The sequence below is a fragment of the Pollicipes pollicipes genome, unplaced genomic scaffold (assembly GCF_011947565.3).
Source record: "Pollicipes pollicipes isolate AB1234 unplaced genomic scaffold, Ppol_2.1 Scaffold_6686;HRSCAF=7923_pilon_pilon_pilon, whole genome shotgun sequence".
NCBI lineage: Eukaryota > Metazoa > Arthropoda > Thecostraca > Pollicipedomorpha > Pollicipedidae > Pollicipes > Pollicipes pollicipes.
This window is the reverse complement of record NW_023596921.1, coordinates 11,356,608-11,384,238: the sequence shown is the minus strand read 5'-3', so window position 1 is coordinate 11,384,238 and position 27,631 is coordinate 11,356,608. Positions and strand designations below refer to the sequence as shown.

General features: G+C 50.6%; 1 protein-coding gene across 1 annotated transcript in view; it reads left to right on the top strand.

The window, feature by feature from the left end:
- The first annotated feature begins 10,387 nt into the window (after positions 1-10,387).
- Positions 10,388-27,631, top strand: part of LOC119107466 (protein sidekick-2) — a 38,746-nt gene continuing 21,502 nt past the window's right edge. Inside the window, exons 1-4 of the mRNA XM_037230910.1 lie at positions 10,388-10,410; positions 11,022-11,125; positions 21,856-22,037; positions 24,678-24,792. Coding sequence (XP_037086805.1) covers positions 10,388-10,410; positions 11,022-11,125; positions 21,856-22,037; positions 24,678-24,792 — 424 coding nt within the window. The remainder of the gene's footprint in view (positions 10,411-11,021; positions 11,126-21,855; positions 22,038-24,677; positions 24,793-27,631) is intronic.

Sequence of the window (27,631 nt, the reverse complement as noted above, 5' to 3'; positions counted from 1 at the left end):
TTCGATGCATTCGATTAAGCCACACAAAATACTACTGTAGCAACACTATCCTGTGGAAAATGTGGTGACACTGATCACACATGCGAGAGTTACGCCGCTCTGGTCCCGACATGTTTAAACTGCTGGCAGAAACGAGATCCATACAGGGCTGTTAACCCTACTTCTTCGGTTAACTCTTGGAACAAAGGCATTATTTCTAGTGAGTGGTCCCGGCGCGTCTTACCGAGGGGCCCGAAAGATCTATAGCACCCCGCATCCGGAAATGTCTTGCGCAAGTGCGGTGGCTCAGTGCCACCCAAGGCTGTTCATCGCGAAAGCAGCTCGGACCGGATACACCTGACGTAGAGGCGTCACTTATCGTACTGTTCCATTCATCGGGAGAACGGCTCGGACCGGATACACCTGACGTAGAGGCGTCACTTATCGTACTGCTCCATTCATCGACAGAACGGCTCGGACCAGATACACCTGACGTAGAGGCGTCAGTTATCGTACTGTTCCATTCATCGGGAGAACGGCTCGGACTGGATGCACCTGACGTAGAGGCACCAGTTATCGTACTGTTCCATTCATCGGCAGAACGGCTCGGACCGGATGCACCTAGCGCCGTGTATCGCACTGCTCCGGTCATGCGGGTTGACTTGCAGACCGGCGGCAGGTCTGGGCGCGGCGTCAGCGTTTGTGGCATCTGTCGCAGTGCCGGTGGCTGTGACGCCGGCGGTCCCCGCGCCGACCGCCGCACCGACCGCGCCGACCGCCGCCGTCCCCCCCCCCCCCCTCTCGGCCAGAGAGACGCCATAGGGTGAGCAGGGCAAGGATAAGGGGTGAACTCTGGTCCGTCATCATGAGGGCCGCCCCTCCCGAGTAAACAAAACTAGCGTTCGGGAAGAGGCGCCAATTACGGCCTTTCCCAACAACGACGAGCCGAATTTCTCCCGACGAGGCAGTGATGGAGACATCGCGGCACGGCGAGAGAGTCAGGCGGACGCGCTGGGTCGAGCGGGCGAGGACGGCCAGGCAGTCACTGGGGGCTGCCAAACTGCCGACCCCGCGTGGACCGACGAGGCACCACCTCCCTCGGGGACTCTCGAGACGTCGGCCCCTGCGGAGGTTGGCGGGACGTCCTCCTCCAGGGGGCTGGTGCGGCGCCGGTCGGGAGCGAACGCATCCGCTTCTGGGAGGAGCGTTAAGCCCCCTCCTCGCGGTGCCTCCTCAGTGGGGAGAGGCGCACGGTTTGCCGTGGATGGGCTCGCCCACTGAAGAAGGAAGTCGGCGATCGGGGCTAAACTTTCAGCCTGGTTCGGAATGACGTGGCTCGAGCTCTGCAGACGGGAGGCTGCGCCGAAGTGGATGTGTGGACCCCGCGTGCACTTAAGGGAGTTGGGCCCCGCCTCTGCTGCAGCGGAACACTTTATCCATCCTGGTCATAACTATATTCTTTTAAAGAATGCCTTTCTACCATTTATGCACAGCCAATGCTCTCTTAACCTTATGGTTTTAATCCACATCTTTAAACCAGCTTGCATACAGTCCAGTTTATGTTGGGATCGTGTATATATATATATATATATATATATATATATATATATATATATATATATACGATTCCACTATGTGGGCTAGCGGGGGCCATATAGTGGAATCGTATATTCCACTATGGGCCCCACGAACATCTCGAGGAAGTTTAGGTACATGTTATATATATATATATATGTATTTACATATATATATATATATATATTATATATATATACGATTCCACTATGTGGGCTAGCGGGGCCCATATAGTGGAATCGTATATTCCACTATATGGGCCCCGCGAACATCTCGAGGAAGCTTAGGTACATATTATGTAATATATTTATTTATCTTTGAAAATGGAATTATATGGACTCACGAACCAGTGTCCAGGATGTATACGCTGCGTGTAGGTTGACGTTGTCCGGTTGATGTATCTCTCCAGGGGAGGAAACTTACACCGGACCCACACCACATCATTAAAGGCTGTCTGGTATTTACATAGGATGTGCCGACAGACACCGTGGCACACGGTGATGCAGTGGTAGTGGTATATTGCAGCGTACCTGCGCAGCACCCAAGGCCACGAACCTCGCTCCAAGCTCTTGCTGTACATATTCCTTTAAGCCTTTGTCGTCTAACCTTGTAATTATCCGTGTATTTGCTACCCGGAATCATTTTCCATCGGTGGAACTTCCTCCTTGGTTGGCACTCTTGGAATATTGAGATATTTTGACTCGCACCATGCCATATGATTGTGTGATGATAGCAACTCACGGGACTAAAAGAAATATGTTTGCAAGGAGTCCCTATGTGCTAAATGTGGGTAAACGGACGAATCTCATTTAACCTTCAGCTCAGACGCTCGTTTTGACCTTAACCGAGCGAGCCGTCTGCTCGCGCTGCTCGCGAACACTGTAGCCGAAGACCCCATGGAAACGATCATTTCCCAGGGGGCTGGAGTTCGACGTTCGCGGCGAGTTGTGGCTGCAGCCCGCGACGGGCCGGTTCCCGGTCCTTGAGCGCGACCGGAATTCTGAGCGCCTGTAATATAAAATTTGCTGCCGATTCCGCGGTTGGTACTGACGACTCGGTCAAGCACTTAATGCCCGTGGCTTACGTATTGGAAACGCGATCATTCCTAAGACATCTGCAGCTTAACGTCGCACCCCGATCTCGTGGGGAACGGGCGAGTGCCAAGATGCCATCCGGGCATGTAGGTGGGGCTCCCAGGCTTTCGACCGTCACGCCACCACCAACAATCGTATAGCATTTAGCCAGCCCGGGGCATTGGCTCGGGGCAGTATCCAGAAATTCAAAGCGCGTCTCCTGACAGGAGTACGTCGGGCGTTTAATCGTTTGATTCCTATGTCGCAAGCATGGCTACAGATGAAACAGAGCTCAGACCAGTATTCCGCGGTCCCCTACGGGCTCTCGAGGTCGGTGGGGCAGGACATTTTACACCCTGCTGACCTGGCCAACGAGAGAAGCCGTGCGCTGGCAGACCGGTGTGGATGGCCAATATTGATCCCCATTCTCGCGCCATGAGACTCGTCGTGAGGCCAGTTCTGGCAGTTTTGTCTGCTCCACCTCCGTGCAGCTGGCCTATGGCCAACCATTTCCGACGGCTCAGTTGAGGTCAGCTGTAAGACGTCTTCGGGGTGTTTCAGAGGGTACCGAAGAAATATACAACAGCATAATCCAACATTTTCCACATCTGTGAACTTGACGTGCTTTTGGAGATTTTCCGTTGCTATTGGGATATAGGCGAGTTTTCAGTTGCTTGGCGAGAATCTGTCGTGGTGCCTCTTTTAAAACCGGTGAAGAGCGGCAAAGACCCGTTTTACCGCAGGGCCATGTCTCACATCTTAACTTTGCGAGCTTGTGGAAAGGGTCGTTAACGATCGTCTTCCGTCTTTGTTTTTTAAGAGGAAGTACATTTGTACTCAATCGTAGGGTGGTTTTAGGAAACACCGTAGCGTGCTGAACCATCTTGTAATTTTGGATCCAGTTGTTCGTGCATTTCAACAGCGTTGTCATGTGGGAGCAGTCTCCTTTGACATCAAAGGCTCTCACGACATCGCATGGCATTATGATATTCTCTGGAAAGCTTTTAAAAACGACATCCGCGTTGATAAGACCGTTTTTTGCATAATTTTTTAGCAGAGCGTTTTTTTTCGCATGCGTGGTGGCTACCGCTTTTCTGAACATTTTCAGCCTTTAAAGCCTTCTAGTACGCTTCCAACCCAAAACCTTTACCCTCTGGGGAAGACATCGGGAGTGTAGGAGAGTGGGATAGAAACATTGGATGTTCCCTGGGCATGCCGCTGTTGACGTAGCGCATGTGTTGAACATCACATTTTTACCAATGGCTGACTCCCATCGTGCCTGTCCTTTGGCCCATAAATCAACCCACTGAATGAATTATCATTGCGCGGGTAATGACGTGAGTGCATTGGTTATGTCCATTCGTTTATCAGCACACATCGATAACCCCGGCAAACAACCGCTTCCAAGCCGTGAATGTCCCGCCGACGAGTTTGCACAGCGGGCGTTTGCGCAATGCAAAGTTCACGAGTCCACGGCAGCCACATCCGCCGTCAGCCGTCGGCTCGCGATGGTGTCGCAGGCGGCGGGCATTCCCCTGGACTGGGCTCGTCATGACGCGAGAGCGGTGGCCGGCCCGACTCCGGTCCGGCACCTGCACCGCTCACACCCAGCGTCAACAGAGGCCGCACTCAGAGGCGCTTCGTTTCGTTCCCAAGCTGCGGGTTGATACGCATTATCGGAACCATCGCGGCCGACGACAGCGCTTTTTCATTCGACCCTAGGTTTGAGGGCGTGATTGGGGACCGACAAATTTGGCACGGTTAACGGAGACGGGTCTGCTGACCATGTTGTGCTTATGATGGCTAGACAGGTTGTTTCGACGGATGATACATTTAGCAGATAACGACGCCATATCTATCAACTGTAATTCGATTCGGGCTACCCATTGAAAATCTGACCGGGTTTCGCTTGAGCCTGGCTTTGTCGTCATTGGGCTTTACGACCCATTCAGCTGCTAATGCTAGATGGCGTCGCCTTCCCCGTACCCTTGCTTGAACGGTGAACCCCGCTGAGAGTTGGACGTTGTACCTCTGGTTCCCCAGACGGGCTGTCCATCCCAGATGGTACCCCTGTCCACCGTTACCACAGGTGGCCTTGATGCAGCGTGCCTTCAAGTTTTACATGATTCTCAAGATGACCACAGACCGACCAAATTAACACCTGCTCTGGCTTTCTGACAATTCTTTCTCTCAGATATATGAAAAGGTTTCTCCGACTAGAGCCAATAAGACCGGAGCCGGCGGGGCCGAGGCAGTGCTTAACACCAGCCGTTAGCAGCGTTAGTCCGAAAATGAAAGAAACGCCTTACGTGCCTCTTCCGGTCCGGTATGCACAATTGTCGCCTGTTTGCCCGGGTCCCCGACAAAGGGCGTGGAGTCAGAAGCGCAGGCCAGCCTAATTAAACCTCTCAAAGGCCTCAGGTGTCCCGTCTCGTTGTCTTGGCGGGGTATCTGATGGTTAAACTTAAGGCATAGACGGCCCAGATGGAAAAACACTCGCCATGCGCGTCAGGACTGACCTCAGAGCCTTCCGGCCGTGCCTTAACGAAATGTTGTTGTTTGTTTAAGATAAAATGAATATTTAGTCACACTAGTCATTAAATATATTCGTGATATAAAACGTGGGATGACAAAGAAGAGCACCCATTGCGTCGAAACATTGTGCTGGAATGGCTGCAGTGAATTTTTAGCATAGAACGCCTCTGGGCCGTCGTGACCTAGATCTTGTGCGCCGCCTGTGACATCAGCCACGTTTGCACCGCGGGTGCGTGCCACCAGGCGACGGCCTGTGCCTTAGTACTTAAAGGGAATGTTCCACCCGCTTGCAGCCTACTCCGGAAGGAAGGAAGGAAGCGTCGCGAGTGTGGGCTGAAGCAAGGGAGAGTAGAAGAGGGTCGAACGTCTCACGTTTTGTCCTATATTATACGGGAAGTTGGGCAAGGGTACGAGTTATGGCGGAAATAAGACTGAGAACAGGACAGCTACAAATAGCGCCATAACCAAGTATATGAGCGCAAGTGAATTATATGAAATAATCCAAAATATGTAAGACACCGCGAGAAAGGGTCAAAGCACGCGCACACAGCGATTTTTGGTTCCCGCAAACAATGCACCGATTAGCGCCACACCTCTCGACAAATTGATGCGTTGCAAGTGAGCTATCCCGTCCGCTAGGGTGGTAAGTTCGCACGGCATGTTTGGTACCACTTGACGTCATGCAAACGTTCCATGACGCAAACAAATGATGACAGTGCAATGATATCGAGAATGAAATTGTGTTGTATTCAGCAGTCTTTTGGACTTAAAAAACATACCGATATACAAGTGAGCCTATTTCATGACATCATGTTGCCTGCCTCAATCTCTGCAAATGTAGACATTCCCTTAACTCACCAAAAGTTTAGCGGAAACTAATTGTGGCGACATGCACGCTGAAGCGACTCGGTTTTGCCCGATCCGACCGACCAGAGACACGCATTCTAACCACGCCTAGCATCGAGGTCAAGGCGAGACCCGCTGAGCACCCACCACAACTTGTGATGCCAACTCAGCCCCCGTACCGGGGTGGTCACATTCAGCGTGACCCCTCCCCCGGCAGACGGCGTGAACCTGGAGAGCAGCACCGTCCGCACAATGGCCGGCGCGCCGGCTACCCTGCCCTGTCCGGGCCTGGGCCAGACGCCGTTCGTCGTGTCGCTCAGCTGGCTGTGCGACCTCTGTGGCCCGGACGGCGCCGGCAACGGCCCGCGCACGCTGCTCGAGTACCGCGACGGCCGCGCGCACGCGCCAGACGCCGACGAGGCTCATCCGCCGCGGCTGCAGCTGGACGAGGCCTCGTTCGCGCTGCTCATCCGTCGCGCGCGCGCCACCGACACGGGGATGTACTTCTGCCTGGTGAACAGCCGCCAACAGCCCAAGGGTGCTGTGCGGCTGGAGGTCAGAGGTGAGAGGTCACGCGCCCCGGGCGCTCCGCCGCTGGCCTATGGCGTTTGCGTGGAGGCGGCTTGTAATGGCACCTGGACCGAACAGGAGGGCATCGTGTTTCTTCCGTGAGGAGAACGATGCGTCGACGCACTGCTAATGCTTCGCCGCGCGCATTTCGTATGCTAAAAAGCGAACGATGGAAGATGTGGTGTCAGACTTTCTTCCAGTGTATCGATAACGCCTGTCTTTGCGCGACTGCGTGAAACTTCTTGGGAGCAGAGTCAAATTCAAAAGAAATCAAGCTGGAAGGATCTAACAAAAACTGAAAGCTAGATGCAGTTATCAGGCCCTTGGTCGCTGTGTGTACGCTTCCACTGGTCTCCATTTATTAAGGCATGAATGTCAGACACGGATGTCAACAATCTTACTTGAAGGACAGTTCAATGACATTTGCCTAGCATTAATTGCAACTCTGAAGCCGTAACATGGCAGCTATTTCATACAAATTATGCATCAAATTTATTGGAATACGTGTGGTACCAACTTTCCTCCTGCGATGAGGAAAGCCCTGATGGTCGTTCGCGCGACTTTGTTATTTTTCAACGCAGCATGCAAGTTTTATGAGCAAAACAGAGGCTTAAACAAGATTGTACGCAAGAACAAGATTGTACGCGAACTCCAATGTGGCACGTTTTAGCGCAGATTTTTATCATCTGGTCCGTACCTGTTGGTTGATTCCAAATGTCTGATCAGTCACTGAAGCAAACTCAAAAGCAGAACGATACTCAACTATTGTTACGCGTTCATGCTCATGTTCAAGATACAGCCGGCTGGTATGGAAGAAAATGAGCAGCAGCAACAACCTGTTTGAGCCAAAATGTGTATATTTGCTGTTGACGTTCGGGATGAAACTAACATGCTTTGTTCTCTGGACATATCGTAGTAGAAAATATGAATACCCAGTTAGCTGCATCACGTCTGGCCTCTTATTGCTGCTCAAAATTATCATCGTCTCCATTCTCATAACCCTTAACACCTCCGTACTCAAAACTGTCACCATCTCCGTTCGCCTCTCTCCGGATGCAACGCCCTGAACATGACGTTATTTGCAGATGCGCCGGGGTCACCGGGCCGACCTCTGGTGCTCGCCTTCTCCTCGCGCACGGCCAACATCTCGTGGACGCACCCGCGGCGCACGAACTTCTCACCAGTGGCCCACTACGTGATCCACGTGAGGTACGAAACCCGGTCGTGACATCGGAGCCCGCCCGACACCGACCCGGTCGTGACACCGGAGCCGGCCCCGGCCGCCGCCCGCCACCCGATTGTATTTAGCCGCCAGCGGCGGTGGCTGAAATTAAAAATCGATGTCGGCGGCGCAAGGGAAGCTGGGTGGCAGGCGTGTCGCCCCCGCTGCCCGTCTCTGAGGAGGATTTCACGGCCGTTTGTCGTGACCGCCCGACGGAGCTGCATTTTGAGCGAGGGCGGTGGCGGCCGTGCCATGTGGTCTGAGTTGTGGGCCTGGTGGGGTTGTAGGTTGGCGGCGGACAGCCAGACGCAGTCTAGGGACCCTGACTCGTGGCGTAATCCGGTTGTAAACCGTCCTGTGATCTCACATCTCACATCGCGGCGTGATTTTCATGGGCTGGTCGTGGGTCCCCAACTCTGGATGAGGCCCAGTCGGTAATCAATGTCAGACGTCGGTCTCTATCGTGGTTCGGCCATGGACGGTCAACGTAGCCACCTCATGGTTAATCGCCCCACGTTTTCTGCTTCTGTCGCCGACGGCGCACAAAGCTCCTGAGTTATGAGCTTGCCGTTATTAAATGCACACACGTTCTGCTATTGATTTGATTCCCTCGTAGGTGAACCCCCACGCTGGCAGCAAGGGAGTGACTCGCACAAACAGAATTAGGTCGTTCCTCACGAAGATGGACCGCTCGCTAGCAGCGAATGCGTGGGCTTTTATTTCAATTAGCGGGTTTCCCGTCGACAGATTTATTTGCGCGATGTTAAAGCAAAATGCTCTGGCTCAGAATGCCACGTTTATTGTTTTAATATCACTTAGTTTCTGGAATCCTCATCGTGTTGCCAACTTCCATTTAATGAGAATTTCTTGTGAAGCGCATATTTTGGCTACAGCGTTTTTTGAGCAAAAACATTTTTTCATCTCACAGTGGTTATGAGACCGTTGAGATCACTTGAACACATCCATTTTTTCTTATCCTAACGAGATGGGTGACCCAAAAATGGCATTCTCTTGTCCCATTTTGCCGTTGTTCTGACACAAACGCCAAACAAAAGGATTATCCACATAAATGAAATTTCCCTTGTTATTGTCCGTGGCCTCACACACGCGAGCCTCAGGACAACAGGTCCGCCGCACCACATTTGTCTCCACCGCCCGAATTACCCCACGCCACCCCCACGCCGCTGCAGTGAATGCGGCGCGCGCCCGTCTGTCAGCGGCGAACGTGGCGCGCCGTCCGTCGTCGCCGGAATATTCATGTCGGCCATCACCCGCCGGCACTCATATCGCTGCCTTATTATATCCCTAACACTTTAATTATACGACCACTTGGCAGGGCGGCGCGAACGTTATGAAGCGGGCCTTTGGCGGCTTTTGCCGGCGCCGGCTGTGGCTTTGGTCGACGTCGGACGCGGCTCGTAGGCTCATCCTCGGCGTCACAGCGTTGCCCCAGGCGGTCGCCGGGGCCGGAAATGAAGCGCCGAGGACCGAGGCGCGGGCGCGTCACCGGTGCCTCACCCGCTCCAGCCCAGCACCGGGTCGGGCGCGTCGCCGGTGCCCCACCCGGTCTAACCCAGCCAAGGGTCGGGCGTGTCGCCGGTGCCTCACCCGGTCCAGCCCAGCCCCGGCGCGGGCGCGCCGCCGGTGCCTCACCCGCTCCATCCCAGCCCCGGGTCGGGCGCGTCGCCGGTGCCTCACCCGGTCTAGCCCAGCCCTGGCGCGGGCGCGTCGCCGGTGCCTCACCCGGTCTAGCCCAAGCCCGGCGCGGGCGCGCCGCCGGTGCCTCACCCGCTCCATCCCAGCCCCCGGGTCGGGCGCGTGCCCGGTTGCCTCACCCGGTCTAGCCCAGCCCTGGCGCGGGCGCGTCGCCGGTGCCTCACCCGGTCTAGCCCAGCCCCGGCGCGGGCGCGTCGCCGGTGCCTCACCGGTCCAGCCAGCACCGGTCGGCGCGAACCGCCGAGCCCCACCCGACCGCCGTCACAACGGCGCCCCATGCCTGACGTCCAGCGAGTTAGCGTGACCTGGGACGGCGGCGGTGTTGTTGGATTGGACGGGGGGTCGGGAGAGAGGATCGACCTGCGATCTGCCTGGCGCACGGGGACGGCCAGTGTTACGTATGCCTGCACAGCTTGAGCCCTAATCACACATTGTGGTATGGCAGGAAGACAAAGTTGTGCGCTACTGTTCTGCATGTGTGAACTGCGCCTGATATGATGCTGGGATTCATCTCTGCTTTGGTGCTATTTACATGATCAAAACACGAAAAAGCGCAGTCTGCCCAAACGTTATCGTGGTTCGAACCCCACCGACCATAGTGGTGGTTACCGTCCATGCCGTCATCTCAGTCCTGTGAAGGTTTTGACGTTTGACGTCATTTAAGTAGAGAGAACGATGTTCTTCTTCGTATTCGAAAGTTCAGTGAAGCCCTCAATGGCTAAAATGTGACTCGACACTGTGTTCTCACTGAGCCTTCTGGCGTGTGGGACGGAAGAACCTACCAATATGAGAAGATTGTCTGCATACTCTTTCGGAGTATTATGATAAAGCGGAAGTTCAAAGTTGCGTGTATATCTTCTATTGTGCTAATATGAACGCTTTATACGGCCTGCGGTGCGACCACTAGGGGTACTAGTTTTGTTTTGCTTGCCTTCGCCATGTCGTTGCGTATCTGTTGTGTAATTTGACTATGAGCATGCAGCCTTTAAAACAGGCGCAGTGTGTGCTGTCCAAACGGTTTTTCCTGGGTAACTAACCGATTTGCAAGTGCGTACGGGCCATCAGCATAATGCAAACAAAACCGAGAATGAGTCAGAGATCGTCATTACAGCCATCGTACCCATCAGGCTGTTGTAGGCCGCCCGAATAACTCGGCGGCGAGACCGCAGGGCCGGCTCGATCACGCAACAACATAGTGAATCGGTTGCCCACAACCCGAGCGTCACTCGTCATGTGCCCCCCCCCCCCCCCCCTTCCCCTGCCCGCCCTCTACACCCGCATCCAATCCCGTCCAGGCTGCTTCACCCGCAGCAGCGGCCGGCAAAGACAGATTGAACCCGAGCGAGCATTCTTCGGCCGAGTTGGTCTCTGTGTCCCGCGCCCGTCGGCTGATTACCGTACTGATGAGCGCTGTTTGCATGGTCGTGGCAGGGAGACGGAGCGAGGACCTTGGGACCGCTCGCTGCGCACCGTCGGTAAACGGCACCCGCTACCAGGTGACCGAGCTGCGGCCTTACACCGGTCTACAGCTTCCGGGTGACGGCCGTGAACGCGGTGGGCGCCGGCCCGCCCGGCCAGCCGTCTTTCCCCGTGCAGACGCTGAGAGAAGGTCAGTAGCCTGCAGCGGCCGTCGCAGGGGCGTGGGCAGGAGGTGTGGCTCTGGGATTGCTCGTTCGATGTGTGAGTGGCGTCAGAGCACGCCCTGGCGTCCGCTCTGGTACCGCGCATGTGAGTGGCCCCCGGAGACACCTGGTGAGCAGTTGTGACAGTCGGCACAGTCGGCATGCTCGCGTTTTATGCGGTGAATATATAACTGGTCGTATTTTATATGGTGAACTTCATGCGTGTCTGGGTCTAGTTTCATCTAGTGGAACTACGAATTTGCGCACTTTAAATTGCGTCTTAGAAGTATAAGAGCTTAAGAATGTGCTTAGTTTTACAATTCTTCAAGAGAACGTTCCACATTTGTATGAGGTTTTGAAATGAAATAACTATGTCGATTATTATTCGGTGCAGTTCACAGCCCTGTCTTTCTTACAACCTAAAAATATCTAGTTTCTGAGCTACATGCCCACCAAGATGTGCGGACTTTTTGCGCAGCTTTTCACCCGATATCTATGACGCCATAATAACGTCATTCAATTTCTGTCATTCACTATCCATGCGGCGTTCAAGGTCAAGCAAATATAACCTCCGAGTCGTTCATATCTGGCGTTCGTGAGCACGATTTCCAGCTATAACGGTCCGTCAATTGGCGGACACCATCGTTGGACGTCCTGCGTGAAACGGAGCGCCCAGGGCCCTGGGGCGTGCCACTCCCAGTCGCACATTACTCACGGTGGTGGTTACGGTCGGCCAACTGCGCCGCCCAGCGCGCTTCAAACGAGCGGGCGATACTTGCTCGATACTGCGGCCCCGCACGTCGGGGCCGGAGTGTAATTTACGTTAACTGCGAGCACGCCAATGCCGTGCAAGGTACACAACCCACCGTTAAGTAAGGACAAATTTGCGTCGAACAGGCACACTCAGGCGATGTGCATTTGCTGTTGCTTTAGGACGCTGGCTCGGGGTTTCTATCTCTGAGTGTTGTCTCGAGGTTTCTATCTCCAGGTGCGACTCGGGGTCTCTATCCCTGGGTGTGGCTCGGGGTTTCTATCTCCGGGTCTGCGTTTATGATGGCATGCCTTTATCTATATTTGCCACGTCATGGCTCGTTTTGAGAAGCTCCGTGAACAAAAAGGAGCTCTGGCGAATCCCGAGCTGAAATATAATAACAGAGCATGCCGTATGTCTTGAAAGCGGTTGTTGATGTTTAATGAGCAAGCGTGAATTCGGAAAGAATGATATGACCCCATGGTGAGAAAAAAGTTAAGCGTAAGGGAAGCTGTTGTAGTGCAAAGAGAATGTGTAACACGTGGTGTGAAGGGCTTGTTTAACAATGCACTGAAGTCCACATGCTTTGTGTATATGTATATGCTCAGGATCCGTGACTTCACAATGCGGGCTTTGGTACATTGCCATCTTCCTTTCTATTTGTGTATTCGTGGCTAACCTGCTAAGCTTGCAATTTCTTGCGAAAATGCATATTGTGTGAAATATTTGCAAAATATTTCGGTATGCACTGTGCTTGTGGGTTAACGCGTGAACATGAGCATATTAAAACATGTGGCGTGGACGATCTGATTTTACTTGTAAAAATTGTAGTGTCGCACAATGCCTTCGATGTATACTTTTAAACGTAGACGTAAAAATAGACGTAGAAAATGGCATACGGTTGGCCCATGTACAGTGAACTCATGACCTTACCTTCCATCGTCAAGAAATAAATTCGTCATGTCGCGGGGTGTCAAAGGAAGATGCACACATGGAAATCCACACCCACCCACACCCACACACACATCCTAATCAAGTGTCTGAGGTCTCACTCAGTAGGCACCGTTTCAATGTTAACTGAAAGACGACACAGGAAGTCGATGAAGTCAGCGCCTGCTTTGTGTACTGGGCACTCGCCTGCCAGCAAAACTTTTGGTATTTATATTTTGACAAGGATTTCCTAGTGTATTCAAGACTGGCGTATGTCCGGGTCTTCACTTGGTTGTGCAGTCAAAAACATGGTAATTTCCGGAGAAGATGCCAACACATGTAGGGAGATGATCTCCATTAATGAGGCGCATATACGCAGCATCAGAGGTGGTAGTTCTCTCCTGATTCTCTCGATGGTAGTTCTCTCGTGCTTACCCGGCGCCTGTTATATGCTTACACGCATGGCCCACCCTCCGTTTATATATGAGTCATTACTGAGCATGCCATCACGAAGGGCGTTTCAATGGTCATGCAGTTCTCATATATTGTTGGTCATGCGTCAATTAATTTGCATAATGTAAACAGTGAGATGGGTGTGCAATATAGGTTTTAATAACTTAGCATGCACCGTCGCTGAGTCCGCAGTTTATGTCCTTAAACAACGACGGAAAGCGGGCATGGCGGACAATTTCCGACGCCGCGAACTTGTTGCAGTAAATACGAGGGACGTTATGAAGGATGTCTCAATGGTGGTTACGTTAATCGATTGCAAATGGAGCAATTTACTCCGCGTGAGCCTTGCTGTGAAGCAGCAGGCAATTACGTCTTCATCTTTTCTCCTTGATCTTTTCTCCTGGCTTAGTTAAAGTCCCCTATTGTTCCTCGCAGAATTGATCAACTATTTCCTGATCTTTATTTCTTTGTCATTATTTTGCCGGTTTTCTCATGTCCAACGTGAGTTTTTGTCCGCAAAATCTTATCAGTGCCTAGGTAACGTCACTGGAAATGCACTGGTGGCTTCAGCAACACGGAGGAGCGCCGTGGTGTGCGTTCACTAACAGGCGCCCCCCCCCCCCATTTTTGTGCTAAATGGGATATTTATGTTGATTAAAGTTGTTTTTAAAGGCACCCAGAATGGTTTGCTGACTGACCAATGTTGTGGTCGATTTACAAAATGTTCTCACACCGGCAGATGGCAGACGGGCGAGATGATTCCAGATATTCCCATTCGCGACTGCGGTGCCCGCGGCCCGTCAGAGGGTTCTCCTGCTGGCTAAGATGTCTGCTGATGACAGCAGACGTATGTGCGTTGATGAGGGCATGTGTCGTCGGCCCGCGCCGTCCGCTGGGTATCCACGAGACACCGGCAAAGCTCTGCTGACTCCTAGGTCACAACTCATCACGCGCTAGTGATCCCTGGTCGCCCTCCCCCTCTCCTTTCCTTCTCCCGCTGTAATCTTGGCGACTGGCGGGAAGAGCGGAAATGATTCTAGTTTATATTCCCTTTATTACAAATGGGATGAGGTTTGCACGATATTATCCGTTTGGCCTCAAAATACATGACCCCTAGGCGGTAAGACCTGCTGGACTGATGTTTTGTCACCATTTCGGATCTGTGAACCCTCGTATTTGACACGGGTTATCAAGCACCGGCCGTACGTGACTTTTCCAAGCACGATTCCTTGTTTTTTAGTGTTGCGCCTGGCACGTGCGCTTCAGAGATAATGCCCACAGATGATTGGTGTTGCTGAGGTGAGCAGCATTTTGCAAATTTTCATTGCAAGCATTCTTTGCAAATAGACATGTATCAAAGTCCAAAAAAGATCTCGGGCTTAGATCTCTGAGCCGTGGATCCGGAATCTTTTAGGATTTTGGATCTTTTTTGAAGAAATTATTTTCGAAGAATCATTTGAGATGCTAGATTTTTTAAGTTGGTAAAGGATTATCTGGGATCCGAGATATTTTTGAAATTTTACCGAAGAATCTTCTGAGACCCTGGATCTTTGATAAGCTGGCTGAAGGATCTTATGGGACCTTACCTTTTAATGGTTTTCCCGGATGATCTCCCGAGATTTGAGAGTTAACTTTAGGTTTTGTCAAAAAATCTTCTAGGACCCGATTGCGCAGCCCTGTGAAATGTTTTAGATAGGTGTAATAGTCAGATTAACTTGGCTGGGTTGTTTTTTCTTCATTTGATCCCAAAATTGAAGCATTGCTAGTTAAAATGATGACGAATATCAATCTTTCCCTCTAATAAACATCCATAGCCTTATTGGCAATTAAGTCTTATCTCATGAATACTTGGTGTTTCATGAGTTCTTATCTGTGCAACATTAACGCTCAGCATAGTGTGATAGAACTAGCTGTATGACATGCATCCTTTGTTAGTGATCCATTAACCCTCTTCCTGATAGAGGGAGGGATGGTCAAGATACGCCCTCCCTTTGCTCCTCTTTAAACTTTTTCGAGTATGCCCCCCAGGCATGTCTAGTAATCGCAATCAAAATTTCAATAGCCTGTGGAGGGAATCCATTACGCGTGTTGTGACACATGAAACGCGTCCCTAGCGTTTCTACTTTCGGAGAAGCGACGGTTTTTGCGGAACCCTGCACGGCGACCTACGACCGGCGCGGGCGGCGGCTGGTAACCATCGATGTCGCGGACCGCGCGCGGGGGGCTCGACTTTATTATTAAAACATATACTATCGGGCCACATATCATGCATGCATGCCCAGATGCATGGAACTAAATGTCCCTGTACTTACTTAGAAGTAAACAATGATCCCGCCTGTGTGAGTTTCGCTCCTTCTCGAGGCATAATCTGTACATATGAGCGCGTAAAGCTGAAAAAGTGTGATTTACAGGAAAATTTGGCATTTGACCTGGAATGTTGGGGCCATTTAGTGACCCAGCAACACGCAACTTGGTACCAATCGTGAGACCACGTTAAGACTAATCGATTGCCGTTTTCCGCTGGACTATATCTATATTAGCTTGCAAACGTCAGGCAGGTCGCATCGACCATCCCCACCCACCTATCCCCCCCCCGCCCCCGTCAGGCCACGTTATAAAAAAGGGCGAATCAGGGCGCGAGTTTATGCGCAGCAAAGCAAGCTGGATGCTGCCTCTCCGTCCCGTTCCTTTCTTGACCTTACTGCTCTAAGACAGGTATAATAACAGTGGCAAATTTTCCCTAATCCTCATAGGAGAAGTCATGAAAAGGGTGTTGGGAGGAACACCATTGCCAAAACCGATTATGTCACTTTTACCTTTAAGGCTCATACATTTGGAACGGAAAGTTCAAGATGTCACGTTTGTAAAACAAAACAAAAATGTTGATCAGCAGGAGGTTAGGAGACATGTTTTTTTTTCGAGCTAGCCAGCAAACATCCACTCCCTACATTTTTGCGGACGATGCCTTTTGCATCGTCTCGCGCAAAAATTGTATGCTCATGGCCAGTCCTTCTCGACTTAGGTTGGACTCACTAAGTTTGGTCCTGGATAGGTTGGGCTCACCAAGTCTGGCCTTGGATCTCAGAAACGTGGCTAAAGTGATGGTCGGTTAGCCAACATAACGTAGCTCACGACGAAATGCAGCCTGGGAACATTATCAGCTGTTTTTTTTTCATTCCTTTCACATAGCAAGAGATAGCCTGCTGATGACAAATAGATATCAGGTATAATTGGTGTGATTAGAAACAAGGTACTGAAGCGTAAAACAGACAGCATGGTATCTCAAAGAACCTCTCCTGTTTAAAGGCATTATCGCTCGACAATTAGCTTGAAAATGAAACATGGAAGCACATCTATAAAAATGAATGCATATGGGACATCGTGGAAGAGACGTACACATTCAGCATGCTGTGGCCTGAGATTGGATGTAGTTTAGTAAATGTCTCTTGGTGTGGATTTTCATTGACGTTGATTTTTACGAAGCAGTTGTAAGAGAGCGCGACTTCTTGTAAGTATTTGGGTGATCAGAACATGCGCTTTTTCCGACAACACGTTATTTTAACGGTGGCATGCGCGCTGCATCTAATGTTAAGGTAGATAAAAATGCGCAGCTACTTTAAACACCTGGCACTAGAGCACTTTCACGGTGCTTCAAGATGCCCATAGCCCGGAAATCCAGGTGGCCTTGGCACGGGGATAACACAATGTCTCTAGGGCAGGCCGCCACGTCGCACGTGTGTCAGTGATCGCGTTTGTGTGCGGCAGATCCATCGCACGCTGGCCCGAACCATGGATTTGCTGATGTAGAGCGGTGCTGAAGATTTCTTGAGAAATTTCGGTAACCAGATCGGATGCAGCTCTGAGTTCAGTTTTATACTTACGCGGCTCGACTCGACTACGAATCATGTACGGGGCAACTCTTCCTCGAATGCACGCCTCTGGGTTGTCACTCTTGTAATGAAGGTGACATTCGGCGAGGAAACCTGTGAACGTGCAACCATAACTGCGCTCACCGAAACACTCTGATGCATGCCTTTTTAACAGTTGGTGTTCAGTCTATGCTGCTCAACGAATTCAATTAAGCTGTCTCTCCGGACGATTTGCGCGCTAAAAGCACACCAGCTATTCGTTAAGCAGAGTAAACTGGGAGCTAAAATAGCTAGGTTTTTGGTAAATGTCAAGGTTCTCAAAAATTGCGTCATTCTTTATAGAATGTGGCATGAATTTGATAGCTATGGTGCGCTCAAATGAGAACCGGTTAAAAAAACTGTGAAGTGCATCTTTCGTCCCCTTTATTACAAGGCCAGTGCACCCTCTTCAAAAGGTTGTCTGTAGTTCAACTTGAATTATGTGAGAACAACCGATGAAATTACAGCGATGAGTCGGGCTAAATATAAGTGGATAGTCCGAAGTGGGGAGGGATGGAACGGAGACAACCCTGAAACGCTTTATTTTACATGAAAGGTCAAAGGTCATTGCAAAGTCGAAGGAAACAAATGCCCCATTTGTGAACGTTGAAACGTTTCTGCATCGAATTGCGCGAATCGTATCTGTTTTTGAGGATCCATCACAGAGCACTCCCAGATCCAGCATCCGTGCCTCCAGCCCCCGTGGAGAGCATTCAGCTCAGAATGCGTGTCTTCAGCACCAAACGTGAACTGAAAGTATGCACGGTGATGCATGTCAACTCAAATGCCTGTGTTGTTAGTTTGAGGGTGGCAGCCCCTCCACGAAGATCGTGTCATAGACTCGGTGGTGGTCTGTAATCCAGCCAGTCGCCTCTAAGATCAGCTCCAAGCAAATGTGTTCCTAGCCATTTATGGGTCGATTTCCGATGTTTCCATAATAATATATCATGAACAGCTGCGAAACATTTTTATGTATGTATCCAGCCATATGTAATCATAAAACGGTCATTAGTAAAACTAGATTAATGAAAACGATGCTATGGTCTGTGATGGTGCGCGCCTGTTATAACTGTGTTGCGAGCTAAATACTTTTCAGCGATGTAGATGACTCGAATTTAAGTCTCAGAACCTGAAGTTCGTGCCACGCTGCAATGTACATCATCCAACCAAATCCACACGCAGTCAATTGTCTGGTTTCGCTGTCTAGGGCACATCTAGGGCACAAAGGGAACATCTTTCGGCCTCTTATAATCGAGTTCACAAATCGGAGCCGATCGATGACATTGTCGTGCAGGTATCGACGAGCGCCCGAGGCGCAGTCGTCGCTCCGCTAGCGCTGACTTTCGCCTGGTCATCGTGACATTGTTTGGGCGTTGTAACGTTGGATTAGGCTTGCCTGAAGCGAGCAGTCCGGCTCGGCCACGTCCTTCGCCGTCAGCGTGTGCGATTATGATGATTGCAAGGCAGCTGACGTTTTCACACCAGCTGTCTGAGGACATGGGCAAACATTCCTCGAGTGCCGTATTTGTAGTGGACTAGGACCGCTCGTTTCATGGGTCGGGTCGTCTGGCCTGACTGCAGTCTTCTTTTCTATCTGGGAAGCATGTAACGTAGCAAAACATGCCGAATGACTGCCTGCATTGCTGCCTTACTCCATCTGTCACATGTAGGAGGCCTTTATGAGCATGATTGCGAAAGGCATGTCAGTTGGCACGTGAGGCCGGCCCGCATAACCCACTCATATGCTTTGATTCCATTTATAGCTGAGCTTAGTCCACTCTGGCGCATTTGACTGCCCATTAAAAGGCTGAGATTGCTTAATGTGGACGTCTGCCCTCCACATGCGCAACAATGAAACTATTGAATATGGACACTATATGGAATTGATATATAAGCCATTCGCAGGCATATTCTAATATTCTACGGAAGTGCGCACTGCGTCGCCTTCTTTTCCACAATGAAAAGGACAAGAGCATTTTTTACCCCATCCTATGCCAATTTTTAAACCAAGCGTTTTGTGGCGAGGAAACAAGCTCGCACGTCACGAAACGTGACAGTATGGTAGGTACGTCAGATCCCTGCGAGCATGGGCACTGGCCGGGAGCTTTCGATATATTATCCCTAGCGAAAGCAGTTAGAAGTAGGTTCTGCCGCACCTGTTCCTTGACAGCACCAGCTCGATCCCCTCTAAAGTCTGCGAAACAGAGCATGCCTTAACGCGCTCCAGAATGGGGCTGGAGATGACCTCTCCAGTCTCGCACTGTCACACAATAGTTTTGCTGTCAGAAACGCACCTGGTGAACGTGCCCTCCATTGTTCGCATTCCTCCTGGCGGTGATGGGAAAATGATTGGTCGGCTGAATTGCTGCACAGAACGCCAGCATCGATGAATTATTACCAAAATATCGACAAGTTCGCACGTGACTCATTTCAGACGCCATAGTATATCGGCTATGACGTTGTGCAACACTTCAAACATCTGCGTATAACATAACTCCGATAACGGAGAACCAACAACGCGCCACCCACGCAAGCCATTCACAACCGTTCAAAGCACACAGCAAGCGGTCCAAAGCGAATGCACTGTCGACGGCTGTCCGCACAGCGGGGGGCGTGTCCCATCCATCACAACAGCTGGCAAACAGCCATGGCACGGCTCTTTGAGCCGGGAATCAATCGCCCCCGACAAAGGCCCCCGCCGCACAGTGTCGTAGCTCTGCGCAGGCGGCGCGGCCACTTCGCGACAGGCCGTTCGACTTGGCCCGGTCACGGGACGCACGTGATGGCTGTGCACGGCTTGTTCACCCTGCAGTGCAGGTGACGTGGGACGGGCAACGGGCGATGTGTCGGACTGGGCATCATATGAGAATGCGATGCTGTGCAATGTCTGTCCTCAGATTTCATGGCGCCAAGGAGAGGGAGTGAGTTGTCGGTCTGTTGACAGTTTCGTCGATCTGATGACAGTATGATATGTGAGAATGAGCGCGCTATGCTAGTTCCGCATCCACAAGTGCTTCCCTTTCCCAACCTAAACAAACACACACATTCACACAAACACCACACGCTCCCACCCTCGTGTTAGCTTTCTCCGATATATTTGACGTCCCATGCTCAGATGTTGAGCACCGCGTTAAGTTAGGACATACCACAGTTCACGCTTTCTTATTGACTGTTGTGATGGGCCAGTGAGCCACAGCCATAAGCCACCCAAACACAATGACCATTTGCACGATGACTTATTGGATCAATCAGTTTAAAGCGTTGTACAATTTTCGAAAATTGCACCTAATACAGCAATGTGAATTATTTCTATCCATTCAACCAGGATGCTTTTTTCTCGAACCCATCACGGTTGCCCACGATTTAAAAATTTGGCGCGAATTTCTTGGAGCATCAAACCACATGAAAGGTTTTCCAAACTTGTGCATGAAATAGCCTCAAGCACGTCACACAGACGTCGTCATGTAAACAGGCAAACGCCAGCAGCTCGACTCACGCAACGGGTTGAGGGGACAGCGGCGCAGGTGTACAACAGAACATCTCCACAAAATCCCTCCCGCTGCTGGCCTTGACTTGAAGGAAGCTTTGCCACACTCCTGCTCCTGTTTTCGGGGCGCCTGCGTTCGCGATCTGACGCAAATCTGACACCGAGAGCGGAGCGCCGAGTGAGCCCGACGTCCCCGACCGTGCGATCCGGCTACGCCACGTGTCGGATGGGATGCGAGATTAAAGACGGGGAGATGTTGCGCCCCGCCTACTTGTCTTTCTCTCCCCCGCCCAGGGCGAATAGAAAAAAAGCCGGACGTGTTCATCATCTATGTTTTTGCGATGGCTCCGAGAAGGCACGGCAGTCAACGAAATAACAAAAACACAACGCGTTCCGACGCGCTAACCAATATTAATGCAGCCATCCGCTTTAGTGCCGTCGACCACCACTGAGTACGGCGTTTTGGCCCCGTCGAGAGCTGCATTTATCCCGTTGAGAACTGCATCAGGTCAATGTCGAGCACACTTCAACAACATCATTGAAAATTCATCAAGTGAAGATCAAACTTCCGTCGCCCTAACGAAACCCCACGAACCCAGTGGCACCCGCATGGGTAGTGCCACCACCCAGTCGAGCCCCTGGCCTTCCAGCGGCCTTTAAGCTGCACGTTCCGTCTGGGAGTACGAAACAGAATCGACGTGCAGTTACATAGAGCGTGAGGATGTGTCCGCTTCAAAATCGTCCGCCCTGTTGTCTTCATTCAATGCTTGATCCTAAATAATCGCGAAGCCCGTCTCACCGCGACAAGCTGCGGCCCTCAGTCATGAGGTGCCGTCAGGGCTACCCTGACGGCGGCGCCCGACCGAGCGTCCGCATAAACCGCACAGGAATGCCCCTGTGCGGGGTGACGCGCATTAACGTAAGTAGCCGTTGATGGCTGCAGTTTTTGCTCCGTCACTCGCCTCTTCCTAATAACATGTCCGGAAATGGTCGTTACTCACCAAACGTGTTTTCGTCCACACAAGGCCAATCTACTGTAGTTTATTTATATTCTTTTATTGGTTGTGCTGTGCCTGTTACAACTGTGTACCCTAAAGTTTTTGTTTAACAAACACCTTGACAGCATGCCGTGTCAATCCCTTTCCCGCGCACCTACCGCGGTTGGTGGCAGCTTGTTGGCCGTTGCAGCGCCCAGCGGACAGGTGGCTGACCTGAGGGCCGTCAGCCGGGGTGCCACGGCTGTGCAGCTGACCTGGCGACCAGCGCCACCCAGCACGCTGCACGGAGAGTTCCTCGGCTACCAGCTGACCTACCGGTCCCCGGCCACCGGCACTAACCGCAGCCTGGTCATCACCGAACAGAACGTGACGGTCAGTGGACGGCGGGCGGAGCCACCCTCTGGCGAGGGGTCACGAATGTGACGGTCACTGGCCGCCTGATGGAGCCACCCTTTGGCGAGGGGTCACGCCCTGATCAGGAGGGGTGGACCTATGACTTGGTATCTGGGATGTATTTGTGACTCGAACGGTTTGGGTTGAACGTGTGGGAATAGCTGTTGAAGTAAACAGATACGGCGTACAGAATGAATAAACCTGTGACGAGTAATGGTGGGGTATGAAGGTGACCTGGTTGTTTTTTAAGCTATGATCGGGATTTTTAGAGGGAATCCATTTACCAAGTTGCTTCAGCTATTGCCTCTTATGTGAAATGTATCGGTGAGCCTTCGGCCTGACATGCATTGGTGACATGTAGCTAACTTGAACAGCCGGCGTGGACCCTTTAAGCAGAGCTCTGGTGTGAACGGTTGTGTTAAACATGTAACACAGATTCACCTGCCCACCCTATGCAAGTGCATCCCATCGTTTGAATTGATCACCTGATCTGAAACATTCGAATGCATCTGATGTGAGCACCGATCACGGGCACCGCTGACCCAAACAGATGGCCAGGGCTGCCATCCCGGTCAAGATGTTGCGCGGTGGGCAGGGATAGCTCGAAGTTCACATATTTGAGTCTTAGCACAGGCGTCACAAGTTTGTCTCCTGGTCCCGAGTCCATCCACTTCAGATACGAGGAGTCTCGAGTCTGGATTCATTCGTTTTTGCGGCTGATGGGTCAGAGTTTGAGTCTTGACCCAAGTGCAGCTTAAGTCTGGTCGGATAAATAGTGTTGCGTCAAAATTTATCGTTTTCTTGAGGGATCTTACGTACCAGGCAAAGACAGCCTCGTAGCAGACTTTCAGAGGGAGATGTTGTCAAAGGTAAACGTCTACGTCACCGCACCTCACCCGCCCAAAGCCTCACTTCACGTGCAGCCTTGCCAATTTTTGAAAGGCTATGAAGTTGTAGGCATGCTCTGAAAGCTTTCACAAAGCTCTAGAAGCCAATGCTGAATCTTGCACAGCCTAGCCCCAACTGAATCGGCTTAACTAGACCCAAGCGAACCCATCTGAAACCAATCGAAACGACCTTAACCCACCCAACCCGATCAACCCAGTATACAGAACATCCTCCTTATCATCTCACGTGTGTCGGTATTTTGCGCGCGTATTGCTCGGCTGTCGAAATGAATGGGTGGACCAAAATATGTGTGCGTCTGCTCCGGCGCCCGAGGCGAAAACTCAGAACAAAGGAACTTAATCAGCACCATCCTGGGCAGCCCAGGAATGGACGTCTGAATCTGACAGCGTCCGGTGAGACCGGAGTTTGATACCTTGGTTGGCCCATAGGATATTACTCCGGAGAAGGTCGCGGGCTCCTTAGGCGCAGTCTTGGAGGAACAGAGTCCGACGTAATTAATGTCTGGACATCCAATTTCACCTGGGCCCTGTGAGATAGGCCCCAGTAGCGTCTAGGCAAGTTGTTCCCAGCCTATGTGATATGCCCTGCTCTGGACTGAGCACTGGAGCGGTAAGAACTTACGAATGCGGACAAACGTATGCAATATTTTTAGTTTCAGTTTGTAACTAGGAATGGCAGGAAAGATATCGCCGAGCCAACATGAGCGTTTTTCTAACCCTCCTGGTCATGCGAGTTGAGACAGAGTATTTGGCTGTCAGTGCCCATTCCGTTTGGACGTAATAAATATCAGACGCTTTTAATTAATCGCTTTAATTAATTAACCGTAACAGGCAATTTTAATTAACAGCAAAGGCCAGTTGGCATGCAGGGAGTGTCTGCCCTGGCTGCATGATCATTGACATCCATTCAACACTTTCAAGGAGTTTCTGTTCCGATAGTTTTTCAATCGTCATTTATTTCAACACCGTGATCTAGTACACCTCTTTTTATTTAAAGTGTATACAGCTACACACCCTCATCAAATGTGAAGCAAATGAGAACCTCACGTGAGTAATTATGACGTCACTGATAAAGGGACAAGCTCCTCCGTGGTAAATAAATTCATGTCTGCTGGTAAGTCTGTTATGCACGTGCTTCCGTTCTGCAAAATTTAGAATAACATTCGTTTGAACCAGACCCCTTGAAACGGTACAGCCAACGGGTATGTTAAGAGCTGTTGAAAAAGCCCTAAATTACAATATATAACTACTTAATTGTCTTCATCAGAACGATTCGGCGGAGGATCGTGAATTTGCATATCAAAGAGGAGCAGTATCTTTCAGAATACAGGCGTAGAAAACCATATCATTAATCCTGATAACTGCTGAAAAGACGAGAGATAAGATCCTGGAATTCCTTTGACTTAAAAAACAACCTGAAGGCAGTTGGAAAATGATGGTGGCCACTCGCACTGAGCTGAGCAACCGGAATTTCTTGATTTCGTGTGAGTCATTCAATTTGTGGGATTGTGGGTTTTTATTGAATGTGACAGTCGCCGATAACCATATACCTGTTCGAATATCACAATGTCTGTGTCGTCTGTCATTTACAAATATAGTGCGTAGATGCTTCACAATGCCAGCAGTCCATTCCTATCGGCTCTACCCAGTTACCGCTGTCAATCCTCTTTCTCCTTTTTATATGACTCGTCTTGACGCGGGGCGATTGCAGGCGCTCGTGGTATCCGGCCTGGAGGCTTACACGGAGTACCTGTTCAGCCTGGCCATCCGGAATCCTCGCGGACTTGGACCTGCCGCCATGGCCACGGGACGCACCCGCCAGTCAGGTGGGTCAGGGGTCAGGTCAAGGAGACAGGGGCCCGCCACCACGGTCACGGATGCACCCACCAGTTAAGTGTGTCAAGGATCAGGTCATGGAGACTCCCCGGCGGTTGGTCGGATCTAGGAAAAGGCTTGCTAGAGAGAAAGGAAAAGGTCGGAACCAGAATCGAGGTAAGTCACGTTTCACACCTCGCAGATAAGTGGTTCACGAACTTGGCCGCCAAGGATAGAGGTGAGTCTCGTCAAGGGCGTATGCAGGGATTTGCGGTGGAGCTGGAGTCTCAAAATGCCCAGTGAAGAAAACTGGCACACATTCGCACGAAATGTCCAACATGACACATAAAAACATAACGTGTTTTCAATTTACTTGCTTTTGTCTGTCTTGATTGTTTTCATCATCGGCATTTATTCAAATATACATGAGTGCATCCATGAATTTGATACAAGGGCACGTATCACGGTGTCCCTCTTTAAATACGCCGTTAAAGGCAGTGCCTCCCCCCCCCCCCCCTTGGGTCATATTTCAAATTATGGTCTGGCGAAACCTCAGGACCAGTTAGTCTAACAATGATACTGGTCATTGCCACTGCAGAAGGATCAAGATGAAATGAGATTGATTATTTCCGAGTCCGAGGTACGCTGCCAACGTTTTGCCACAACAAGGAACTTAATTATTTCTTTGCAGCATCAGAATGTAGCGCTAGTCCGCGGTAATTGACGACGGCAGAATTTGCTGAGCACCGTTGTCAGCTGTTCCGGACCAGAAGCACCACTTATACGCTGTTTTAACGTGCACATTGCGGGTCTGTTTGCATAAAATTTGCACCTCTTCTAAAGTGAATGACGTCGGTACAGAATAAACGTTTGTGATTGGCACAGCGGGCGGCTAAGGTCACATACCAAAAAACTGTCGTTTAAAGCTTTAACCGGTTCGTCACCTTAGATCATGTGCTGCGTCTCGTGTCATTAAATTCGAATGATAACGTCCTCAGATTGGCATATATTTTCCTCTAAATAAAGTGTTCCACGCGTTCGTGGCATTAATCCCTCAAGCGTTTTAACCAACTAGTGTTTTGCAAGAATTATCGAAAAAGCGTATCGGAGGGGGCGAAGTGAATGAAAAGTCAATACTTTTGTTGTGCTGAACAGGAAAGTACAAAAAAGGTGGCATATCCACTAAACATGCGCTCGGGTGGCCGGCTAAATACCCTTTGCTTGGATGAGGGAGGTCCACTTAACCCCCTGCGATCTCGATAACTAAGAGAATTAGAGGCAAGATATTCGGAAGGTAGATTGGTCTGTAGATGGAATTACATGTGGTAATATACGAAGTTCCTAGCTCATGACCTTCGGTCAGATAAGGTCAGACAAGGTCAAACTACAGATTCGTGTGCAATGTGCCCCAGACCTCCTCATGCAACCGCCATGAGCCTTGATGCCTGTCCTAAGCAAAATGTTACTGGTTTGCATTTAATGCCAATGACCGTGTTTAACTTTGAGAAGGTCATGGTGACCAAAATCCTTACGAGTCCAATTCGCTTTTGCATTTGAATGAGAGTCAAAGATTACGTCAAGCACTGTGCTTCTAAGAAACTGACCTGGGTGATTCTAGTTAAATGAACTACTCTTACCGCTAAAAGGTTCACGGAAGATGTCTGTTGCGGCCCCTGTTATTAATAGATTCGAAATAGGCACCAGAAACCACATCATTCAGCAAGCTTTCGAGTAAAAAAGCAAATAAGTTTTCACTTCGGTCTGAGCTTCATACCTGACGTCCTGCTCCTGGTACCGGCTCTGTCTATTATTCAGGTACGCTATGCGACGGGTCGCGGCATGATGCATCATTTGACCCCCTTCATAATTCTCCTCAAAACACGCTCATTAGGTACATGCATACACAGTACATGCCTATGTAGTCCAAACCAATAGCTCAGTTGATTGGAGCGCCTGTATTTCGATACCCCTTCCAGGATGGGGTGGGTTGAAATAGCTTATTTGCCTCTGATTAGGATTACCCACGGCCGGTGGCAGCGGCCTGGTGAAAGGTCAAGTGACGTCAGAGGGCAGAACGGACCGTGCTGAGAATTTGGGCACCTTAAACTTTCGCCACAAAATGCTGCCGTAGACCTGCAATTTTACGATCGGATGATGGGTGCGGGCCCACGTAACAAGCACTCATAAGTGCTGGCTCTCCTAGAAATCCCTGCAATCGATCTGTTGAAAAGGTCCGGCCTAATTCTGCTAGAAATGAAATTATCGCGATGATCCGATAACAAGAGTGCAACTGAAACAGGGCGGTATAAAAATACGTGCGCAGCTGTTGGCCTTGAGCAAAATGGGCAGCGTATGCCTCTGCTCGAGGCCACTTATGTCAGGCCGCTCCCAACTTTACTCATTCTGCATTTGCACACGTCAGTCTAAGTCTCTACGATAATGAAAGTTGTTCGCGCCCTGTGTTACGCAGTTTGACAACTTCGTCGATGAATTTTCTAAATCTGAAATACATGGATGCGCTAGAGCTATTATGTTTGACAGACCGCAAAATGGACCAACTTCCTCCCGTGCTGTTCGCCCTAATGCCCAACTTAGGATCGAAATTGCATTGCTCAAGATGTTCGAGCACCGTGGCCTGGCCATAAGGTACGTTGGTTTGATTTAGTTTATATTGCGTTCCTATTATTTTTCTGAGGTGATGCGATTTAGCCTGATGCTATAATGTCTTGCTAAAAATGAATGATCAGCATAATTCTGAGGTAGTCCGCACTTTGTAACCTAACTCTGGCAAGCACAGTGCGTTGGTGAACTGCATAAGCGCTAGCAACACTGCATTCAGTGAGGCTGCCG